The sequence below is a fragment of the Furipterus horrens genome, unplaced genomic scaffold, assembly GCF_987537825.1.
Source record: "Furipterus horrens unplaced genomic scaffold, mFurHor1.1.pri manual_scaffold_11, whole genome shotgun sequence".
Lineage (NCBI taxonomy): Eukaryota > Metazoa > Chordata > Mammalia > Chiroptera > Furipteridae > Furipterus > Furipterus horrens.
In genome coordinates this window covers 5,260,861-5,271,762 of record NW_028327181.1, presented here as the reverse complement: position 1 = coordinate 5,271,762, position 10,902 = coordinate 5,260,861, and the positions used below count along the sequence as shown (strand labels likewise).

Sequence of the window (10,902 nt, the reverse complement as noted above, 5' to 3'; positions counted from 1 at the left end):
TCTCTTTCTTGGTCTCCCGTGCGCCTCCCACCTGCTGTCACGCGCAGCTGCAGCTTCTCCAGGTCACTCGCTAGCACCTGATACTTCTGCTAACAATAGTTGTTTCTTTTTTCCCTCGGCACTGGTTCTGACAGTGTGTTACGCTGGGGACCCCCAGGGAAGCACACGTCCACTTCACGCCCTGGTGAAGACCCCTCTTCCAGAATCTGGGTTGGGCCTGTGACCTGCTCTGATCAACAGAGGGCAGTAGAAGTGACGCTGTGACGGTTCAGGGCTTACGCCATAAGAAGGCCCGACCATGACTGCCCTATACTCTTGGGAGCTCTAAGCTGCCACAGAAGAGGTCCAGCTACCCTGCCGGTGAGGCCACGTGGACGGAGCACATGGAGAAGGAGCGACCTGAGAACTGCGTGCAGAGGGACAGGCCCAGCCACCCCAGCGTCAGGGGCACTAGCAAGACGAGCAGAAGAACAGCTCGGCTGAGCCCAGTCCAAACTAAAGACTAGTGAGGAAAAAATAACTATTTCAAGCCACTGTGTTTCGGGGTGGTCTGTCAGCAACAATTGATAACCAAGTACTGGTTATTCAGAGATGCATTTTTTCCTAAATACAACACTCAAATGAAAAAATTATACACGGCAAACATTTCCCCACCAAAACCGTGCCAGAAAACGGTCACTGCAAAGAAAATGGTCACTGGTCATCTGCAAAGAAAAAAGCATGCCTTTTATTCTAAATTCCCAGGATTTTTTAATGGCAATGCAAAGAAAGACAGTCAACTCCTGACAGACTGGGGCACTCGCTTCATTACCATTCAGCCAAAAAAAGAGGCCATCAAAATGGATTATCCGCTACTGGCTTAGTGATGACAAATGAAATTGTTCTCACGTCTACAGGATGCTGTTGCTTCGTTTTCCCCATTTTTCCTAACAATTGCCCTATCACTCCCCACAAAGAGGGGGAAAGGAGTTAAATTTCTTAAGGTTATATAAAAAGAAAAAAAGAGCAATAACTAGAATTTGAATCACCACCACCTGCAAAGTATAGCGCACACTTTAACTGCCTCCTCAATTTAAAATAAAACTCTGTAAAATACAACGCTGTCTACACTGTAGAGATGACGTCTTATCTGAGGAAATGGGTAATTTGAAATCAGATGTTGTTGAGTTAGAATACAATGGTCTTTAAAGGATTTCACATTCTGTTCATTGAGAGGGAGTCGACCATGACGCAAGCCTTCAAGTTTCAGGTTCATTCTTCACATAGACTGTCTTGCCCCTGTTCTTGATCTTTCATGGAGAGGGTGAAGTCCACATCTGGGGAAGGAATAAGTGGGGATTTTTAAGGAGCACATGTCTAAAAGTCTGCAGGGCATTAAACCATTTAAAAATAGATTTTAAGCTTTTAAATAGACTACTCGTTGAAACGAGAATTTCAACATGAGATACTGAAACTATGCGTTTCTAACTTATCATTAAAACATACATCGCACATGGGTCACTGTCTAAAAAGGTGACTGACAGGGAGGGGAGGGAAAGGGAGATGCATTTCCAGCAACAGAACTGGATGGGATGAGGAGCGGAGCCGGCTGGAGGCCCTGGCTGCCCCGTGCCCTGTGATGAGAACTGAGGCATCCTGACTCCAACCATCTTGGGCTGTGTTCCCACGGTTCCCAGGTCCCTACGTGTCATCTCCTAGCACAGCCTGGATTAATCAACTCCAACAAAACTGGCAAGGACAGTGATATCTGGTGTCCATCATCAATATCAACCATTTCTCAGTAGTAAGTGCTGGCCTTGCCCTTCACAGAATTCATTCTGCGTTTGGTTTCGATGCTCAATGAGCTCTAAAACAGGTCCACTTGGGAAAAAAGAAGTTCAAAGAGAGGACAAAGGAGGCTGGGAGGAAGGTCCCATACACTTTCCTGAAACACTCACAAGTTATTTGCCTGCTTAAAAATGCCACGAATGCTGCAAACGATTACCCAATACAGCAGTTCTGTTTAAATACTTACTTCTGTGCTGAAGCCTCAGCGCGTCTTCTCATCTGAAGCTTTTCTGCTGCTGCATCAGACCCACGTTTTCATAGACTCTAGCATTATCTTCTCTCATTCTGGAAAGAAAAGGAAGACGCCATTAACAGGAGTGCAGACCGTACTGTGTAAGCTTACATGACATGTGTCAGGCACATAGTACAATATAGTCTTTGGGGACCAGCCATGGTGCAGACATAGTTCCTGCCCCCAGGAGCTGCCATTCTAGATCAGGCTATAAGACCCGAACGTGCAGCAATGTAGCTGAAGTTGAAGTGATGTAAGAGCCTCGAGCCCTTCTGCTCTTGGGGGTTTGGAGGAAAGTGAGCTGTATTCCCAGCGGGCAGAGCAAGGGAGGACTGTATGCTGGGCTCTCTGAGTTAGACCTTGAAAGAGGGTGGGACATGTACGCACAGAAAGGAATGGTTCTAGTTTCCAGCAGAAGGATCTGAATGGGCAAGAGCCCGAAGACGGTGAAGTACAGGAGCGTCAGACCCCGATGGGCTACGTAACGGGGAACGCTGACCATAAGCTCAGTGGTGGGGTCTGGAGCCCTGCAGTGGGGGCCAGTGATCTGAGCCCCGACTCTGCATGCGGAGCTGCTCAGTCCGGGAGGACGGGGGTGCCAGCCCATGAGAGGTGACACAAAGCAAGCAGGAGGGGCTCAGGGCCCAGGTGCCTCAGGTGTGTGCCCTCCAAGGGGAACAGAGGAAACAGAGACAGAGAGCTGTTAGGCACGGGCAGGCACTAGTGACAAGGGAGTCGGCAGAGCTCATTCTGTTGGGCCGACACGAGGCGAGAGCTCTCTGGCAAGGCCTCAGAGGGCGGACCTGCTGGCTCCCCCGCACATGCCTGGAGGGGGCCATTTAGAACCCCGACTCTCCCTGTCAGTCCGCCGGGAAAGAAAAAGCAGGCGGAAGGAAGAGGCAGCAAGGCGGGGAAAATACTTCTGTTGTGCCATTTTGTTTCAACCTTAAATAGAAAAAAATATATAAATACAAGCCTCGTCTATGCTATCGAAAATGTTTACAGAGAGTATTAAAGTCAGCAGGGGTTTTAAAGTCCATGTCAGAGGCAAATAGAGATAAAACTCTAAGGGGGAAAAACCAAACGTTATACCACAGAATGACTAGAATATGGAGAAAATAATAACTTACAATTGCCATTCACATAACCAATTTAACCAATGTTTTCTTAACATGCTTTAGTTTAAATAAGAGTCGGCAAGTTTTTCTATAAAGAACCAGAGGGTAATAATTTAGTCTCTGCAAGCCGTACACAGTCTCTGTCACATGTTATTCTTGGGGCGTGCGTACGTATGTGAACAACCCTTTAAAAACCATTCACGAGCTGCACAGAACAGGCCCCGGCCAGGATTTGGCCTGGGGGCTGTAGTTTGCTGACTCCTGCTTTAAACCCCAGAGAAGATTTCTGTGAATCTGGCAAATGAGCAGATCATGCTTATGTTGACATGTTAACGGTCCATTTACTTCCTTTTCCTTAGCCAACAGTCTTAATGCATCAAAAGGGGTGCTATCCACTTCGGCGACGAATTCCACCCCACCAAGAGAAAAAGGAGATTCTCCTTCTAGAGAACCCCGACTTGATAAATGTAGGACCCCACGTGATCCCAGTCTGCGTAGCAATCAGCCTTCAGCTGAGGTGGGTAAACATTCAGATGGAGAGCCCCTGAGGTGCTCAGAATCGGCCGGGCAACAACTCGGTGAGAGGCGACTGCTACAAAGACCCGTCGTTTTTAAAGCTTTTCTCAAGAAGTGTGTTCAGAAGAAACGCATTTCCTTCATCACTACTTACTCTGCACAGGACGGTGTTGGGGTGCAAGGCGGGAGGGGGCTCTGATCCCCGCTTATCTGGTCCGTTAGGGAGTACTTAATATTTGTGTACTCGTGACCTTTCCTCTTGCTTTTCTGAAAGGTAAAGATTGCATGTATGAGTAAATGGGACTTTGTTAAAGGAGTAAAAAGAGCAAGAAAAAAAAAAAAAAAAAGGCATTCCAGAGAGAGAGAGGGAGAGAGACAGGTTGGACCCTGAATACTAAAATATTGACCAAATGTTAGGGAATTGACCTCCTCCATATAAATACACCACGTGGGTGAACAGTACTTTTGAGACACATGATTCAAAAGCACAGAGGGTCACACACCGACAAGACCAAATGTGCCTTTTCTGGGCTAAGACACACACCACGCTTCCTCTGCCACAGCGGCACCTCATCATTTCATGGCTCACTGGCAGCACATGCAACGACTCTCAGGTGAACAGCTGGGAAAGGAGTTCCAGACAGAGATGCACTCCAGGGCTCGTCTCAGAAACAACAGTGCGTTCCATCACATCTTCCCCGACACCCCAACCCCACCCTGGAAATCACCTGAACACATTCAAAACTTTATTTTTGGCTCCAGATCCTTACTCTGGGGGGGTAATGGCAAAGAAAAGCAGTAGAATGTAAATTTCATCCCAGACACAGTGACCTACACTCGGAAGGACTCCGGTGAGACTTCACCTAGAAATAACCAGTCCCGGGACCCTAATCCACCCGATGCCATCATTAGACAGCGCTGCATTCATTGCAGGGTTACTCAGGGAACACACACACTGGGATGGGCATCCATACCAAACACCCACGTACAAGTGGGGAACGTCCAGTCCCTGCAGGTGAGGGGGTAAACTGGTACCGTCACTTGGGTGTGCAATCAGTCAGTACCGGCAGGACTAACTAGTGTCTAGTAACAATGAAAAGGTGTATCTCCTACAACCGTGAACATTTACTAATCATCACAGAATCTTCCCGGTTCTGCTTCTCTCCTTGGTGACTACCGGCCCCGCCTACCCAAACCAGCATCAATTCACTACCTGGTCTCCCTGGAGCTGCTCAAGCCTGGAGCCCACCCATTCTTCCCCCTCAAGCCAGGGCCCGCTTTTTAAAATGAGGATCTTTTCATTTCACTCCTCTGCAAGCCCTGTCCCCTCAAAATCTGGTCTCTGCTTACTTTTCCAATCCCACCATCACACCCCATGTTCCCCCTCTAACTCCCTCTACTCCAACATACCAACTTATTTCCACGTCAAAAACATGACCCCTTCTATTCCCGGTATGCCTGGCACACAGCACAGCCTACTTTAACGCAGGGATGAAGAACCACAGGAGCCAGAGAGGATGCTGCCCAGGCCTCAGCGCACTGCAGCCTAAAGGGTTTGGAAGCGGAACCACAGGGAGCTGACAAGTGCTCCTCAAAAGCATCACAGTCCCAAAAAACTAGCGAAGACTAAGAAACGGTCCCACATCAGAGGCTCCTAGGACAGCAAAAGGCTGTTAGTGGGAGAACTGTGGAGCCTAACTAATAGCAATGTTGGTGTTAATTCTGTAGTTTTTGCCAAATGTACCACGGTTTTATAAGACATTAACTTTCAAGGGAACTGGATGCAGGGTGAACAGGAACTCTCTCTACTACCTTTGCAAGTTTCCTGTGAATCTAAAAATTATTCTGAAATAAATAGTTTATGTAACAGAAACTCCTGGAGGGGGACAAGGAGCTGCAGTTGTAAGTGGGAGGTTACAGAGAGCTGGACAGGAGCAGTAATTAGCAATTCAAAAAATATTCCACCCGCACAAACAAGCACACCCAGTACCCGGATCTTGGCTTCAGAATACCAGTTCTTCAATAACAAGAACCAGGACTCCTTTGGAAACTTGCTGGGAAAGCACAAGCTGAGCCTGCATGTCTGGTGTTGTCGGAAAGGAAGTGCTCAAAAGATGGGGCCGTATCGGAAGGACAGAGGAACCAACCTGAAAGGTCCGCGCTCGCCGACCTCGGGACAATTTAAGCAGCAAAATAAATAAAAGTAACAGATTATAATCCATTCGGATAGAAGTACATAAATGAATAAGTAACTAAGGGAGAAAGGAATGCTCTTCCTTAATAGCAGGCTTCCGACTAATTCAAGGAAAGGGAACGATGGGAAGCGAAAGGGACCACCGGGCACGCGTCACACGCGCGCGAGCCTTCCAGGCAGCGAATGAACGTGAAATGAGTAGGCAGCAACTGTGATGAAAAGGCGGTTATTTATAGTCTTGCTATTAATTAAAAAGGGGGACATACTAGGTTGACAAGGAGAAACCTGACCGACAACACCTTAATCATCAAGTGACCCAAGTTAACACCTCCGGTGATGGGACAAACCAACAGGGGGTGCCCCGAGGCAAGGGACACATACTTCTGGGACAGCCCTGCCCAAACCACACAACCTGAATCTAATCAAGAGAAAACACCACATGGACCCAAACTGAGGGGCGTTCTACCGAAGCACTGGCCTGAACTCTTCAAAAATGTCAAGGTCATGAACGATAAAGTCTGAGAAACCGTTCCAGATTCGAAGAGACTAGGGACACACAACAAGGAAATGAGCCCTGTGACCCAGGACCACAGGGAGGACATCAGTAGGACAGGTCAGCAAAACCGGAATATGGTCTGTAGGTTAAGAAAACAGTACTATATCCATGTTAATTTCCTGATTTTGATCATTTTACTAGTTATGGAGAGAGGAAGCGATATGTGGGGGGAATAGGGAATGAATAATAAATCGTGCTAAAATGTGAACAGTCAGGGAAGCTGAATGAAGGGAATTCCGCGTACTGTGTTCTGCAAATAAAAAAGAAATGTGTTACTGTCCATGGAAGTTAACAAAGAACTCTACTTCGAAACAGCAGACAGGGCAAGAAGAGCCGCTTAGAAAAACTCTTGTATTTCCTCAGTCTGGCTTCATTTGCATTTCCCCGGAACTCCCACCCAGTCTCTGCAGTGCCTGGTCCCCAGGGCAGTCTGGTTCTCTACTTCCTTCCCCGCCACTCCCACCCGTGACTCATTTTCTTTCTTCCACTTGCCCCGCTTTAGCAAATTCTTTAAACTCCCAATGTTCCCTAAAGCTTCATAACTTCGGAAATGCCTGTATTTCAACAGAATCGGTTATCCTAAAGGAGCTTCGCTCTTTTTTTTTTTAATGTAAACATCAGATGGGTTGAATGTTTTAAGGTCTGCCTTTAACCTTTGCCAACTGAAAGTACTTCTCAGTTTACCGCAAAATCACGTAGCAAGTTCCTACAATGAAACAGACAATACAATGCAGAAAACTACAAATTACAAAATCCCATTTTTGAAAATAAATGATCTAAGTCAACACATGTTTTTTAAAATAGGAAGGCTCATATACCATATAGTAGTCAGTGTGCTTAGCACACACAGTGCAGGCACACACGGCACCAACAATCTACTGGCTGAGAGAATGAATGAACACATACACCCAGGTTCTCTCCGGGCAGGATTACTAGGAACACTATTTATATTCTATATTCTATATCCTAGGTTTTTCTTTTTTTAATTTTAGAGATAAAAAAAGAGAAACATCAATTTGTTGTTCCACTTATTAATGCATTAATTGGTTGATTCTGGAATGTGCCCTGACCAGGGATTGAACCCGCAACCTTGGCATATTGGGATGATGCTCTAAACAACTGAGCTACGTGGCCAGGGCCAGTTTCTATATTCTATGTTCCATAATACTTAAATTATTAGAGAATACGTTTAGCTTTCATCTACTTCTTCCTTTCAGAAAGGGCAGTGATAAAAGATTTTTGTTTAATTTGTAAGTCCTAATTATAACTTCACATTTAGGGTTAGCGAGACTATATTTGATAATGGGAAGATGTGAAATGTTATAAAAGCTGGGAGGGAAAGTCCCTAAATTCTCCAAAACAAGGATAAAAAAACCAAAACCTCTGAATGAAATTGAGAGACCTTTCCCCCAACTTTTCCCAACCAGACTACTTATGTGCTTCAAGACATCGCCAAATAGTTTCCAATTTACCAACAGGGCTACATCCTCTTTGTGTTTATTAGGGGTCCTTCTCTTTGTGCCTCCTTCACGCCTTAACTACTCCTGGCCCAGATTAAGTAAAACTGGGAGATGAATCTCCACCGGCCTATAGTAACCATCTGATTAGTTCACAGCTCTTACAATAACCCAGTCAGATTTAAAGCAAGAAGGTTCAAAGCCAGCACCTTGTTCATTATCTGAGCTTACATTTCTATACGCACACTGTTTCTGAAGACGTGTTTCTACGACGAGACAACCTAGGGAGTATTTTGGTGCGAACTGAGAACCCACCAAACTAATCAACTCGCTCTGGCTAACCAAGCTTTGATAACATGGCCTCTGTTCTGTGAGGCTACAGACCGTTCAGCTGGGGGGCAGGTCCTGTTTTGAGAAGCTGAGTTCACGGGGTAAAGCAGGGAAACATCACCAACGGTGAGGCACCACCCTGCCTGCAGCACAGCCCTGGGGCTCGGGTGGGGTGGGGGCGGGGGTGGACACAAGCAGGGCCCCCCAAAGAGCAGTCTCCTCATTTCCCTCTCTCAGCTTACTGCTGATTAACTCCGCTTTGTGTTCATTATGAATAGCTTCAGATGGCAGGGCTCCCATGCCACATTCGTCTTCATTACGCACGCTTATTAAAATGGAAATTTCACTGTTTCCAACTCGACCAAACTGGTGGTTCAAACCACCGTATGCTGTTAAGAGTGAAGCCTTCATTTAGGAGATGGAATCAGGATGAATATGGCCTGGATTAAACTGGAACAGGCAGGAAACTCGGAGGCTCTGAGTCTAAGCACGCCGTCTGAGCCTGGGAAAACCCTCCCCTTGCGCCTGGCCCCTCCCCAAGCTCCCAGGCCAGGATGGCAGCTCGGTGCTCCTCCCTACACTCCACCAGACTGAAAATCAGAGCCATGAAATAAGGTTTCTGAGAGGCCCCTTCTGGTCGGGGATTCATTTCCCATTCCCAAATAAAGATAGTCAGTCGCCTATACAAGACTGTTCAGATCAGAAGGAGAGCATTGGCCAGCTGCCCGGGGTAGAACATGAACACCCCTATGCCAGCCCGTCCAGGCGCGGTACCTGCTCTTCCTCAATCCTGCGCTGTAGTGTTTCGATATAATGCTGGACGGCCATATAGATGAATCGGTACTGTGCTTCTGTCTGGACCATCCCTGACCTCTGAGACCGCACCATCTGAATCGTTTTGGGCACATCAATGTCACAGTCGACGCCTACAAAGCAAGCATCACGAAGCATCAGGAGAAACGGCAGAGCCAGGGCAAAGGGGCTGAATGTACAACTTTCGGCAGGCTCAGACCTAAAGTAAATTTAGTCTTTAATGTTCTGGCCGAACATGTTCCAAGGGCCACAGCACAGGCCTTGGAACACGATGATCCCAGACGATTACGTGATAAGGTGTTGGAGGCAGGACTCCCCCACTTTCCGACACCCCACGCCAGCGGCCAGGATGAGGTGGCTGGGGAGAGACCATCAGTGCACACTCAGCAGCAGGCCACAGGGGTGGCATCCACAGTCCCTGGGCTTCAGCTCACGCCGGAAGTTCAAACAGCAGCACTTCTGTCCTCAGGCAAACATACTGAAAGCTGAAGTCTTCAGCCCAGACTTCTGTGAAAATTTTTAATATTCAGATGCTCTTCCCCAGGCTGGTTTCACTGGCACTTTCTGTCCATAAACTATAAATGGGAGCTGGAGCTCTCTGACCCCTGGCTGACCTACCTTTCTCTCTGATGATGTCAATGAGGATATCAATCACGATGAACGTCCCCGTCCGGCCAATCCCAGCACTGTGGGCAGAAGGACAAAGGGCGACGACAGTAAAGTCATTCGTGAGGGTTTACACGCAAAACTAAGCTATTAATAGTAACAGAACCCATACCTGCTTTTGGGTGCATTTATATGATTGTCCACTTACACTGGAAAATGTATTTGCTAAGAGCACAGGGCTTTGGGGTCAGGTCAACCTGCACTTGGAGCCCCGCTTCTCCAATGCACAGTACGCCTAAGGCTAAGTCTCTTAACCTCTCTGACCCTCAGTTTCCTCATCTGTGAAGTGGGCAGAACAGTCCACACCTTACAGGGCTGTTGTGAGCCTCGAATGTGAGTCATGTATGAAAAACTCTGGGCCCAGAGCATGCGCTCAATAAGCAGTAGCTTTTAAAAAACGAAACAAATAAAGTTTCACACACATCTACTTGCCCAACACAGGAATGAGATTCAGGAAAGCAAGCTTTCCCCAGTCTGGTTGGGAAGCCCAGGCCTGGGCACCAGCAGCCTGTAAACTCTGGAGTGGAGGTCACAGGGCTGGCTTCCCGGGGGCGGGGGACAGCGATCTTTTGAAGCAACAAGTGTATTGTGGGGGACAAATATACCTCATTTCTGTGGTAGAAGGGATTAGAATCACAGTCAAAGACATGAACCCTAAATCACTACTGAAAAAGAAAACCAAGCAAACATTACCAGACTAGGGGCTCCTTGGGAATGAAGACTGTGCTCACCAGCCCTGTCCCGCCACCCCCAGAACCCGGGCAGTCCTGTAGGGTCTATGAGAAATATGCTTTGGGGTCAAAGTGAGACTTGATGTGGTTTACCCACGCCTCAAACAGAGATTACGTTCCCTCCCCAGAGAGCTGGGGTAGGGGAGGTCAGCAGCAGCCCCGGACATTCGGAGATGGGACGGGCTGGGGACCGGGGCGGGAGGGCTGGTCACCTGCAGTGGACCACCACTGGGCCCGCATCCATGATGCTCTCCTGCTTGTGGTGCACCTCCTCCAGGAAGTCCAGCACGCCCCCGGGGTCACTGGGCACACCGTGGTCTGGCCAGGTCCGAAAGTGGTACTGCCAGACGGTTCTCTCCGTATTCCCCTGGAGTAGAGCCAAGAAAAACCAGAAAAGAATTAAATAAATCAAGGGACTGGGGCACTGCCCGGCTTCGCGCTCTCTCAGACCCTGCGTGAGCC

At 47.8% G+C, this 10,902-nt stretch overlaps 1 protein-coding gene across 1 annotated transcript in view; it reads right to left on the bottom strand.

Annotated features, from left to right (window-relative positions):
- Window positions 1–700: 700 nt before the first annotated feature.
- The window catches only part of PTPN11 (protein tyrosine phosphatase non-receptor type 11), a 54,000-nt gene continuing 43,798 nt past the window's right edge, over window positions 701–10,902 (bottom strand). Inside the window, exons 11-16 of the mRNA XM_090290878.1 lie at window positions 10,653–10,807; window positions 9,662–9,729; window positions 9,005–9,156; window positions 3,848–3,960; window positions 2,015–2,112; window positions 701–1,316 (exon numbers count right to left, since the gene is read on the bottom strand). Coding sequence (XP_090147004.1) covers window positions 2,043–2,112; window positions 3,848–3,960; window positions 9,005–9,156; window positions 9,662–9,729; window positions 10,653–10,807 — 558 coding nt within the window. The 3' untranslated portion in view covers window positions 701–1,316; window positions 2,015–2,042. The remainder of the gene's footprint in view (window positions 1,317–2,014; window positions 2,113–3,847; window positions 3,961–9,004; window positions 9,157–9,661; window positions 9,730–10,652; window positions 10,808–10,902) is intronic.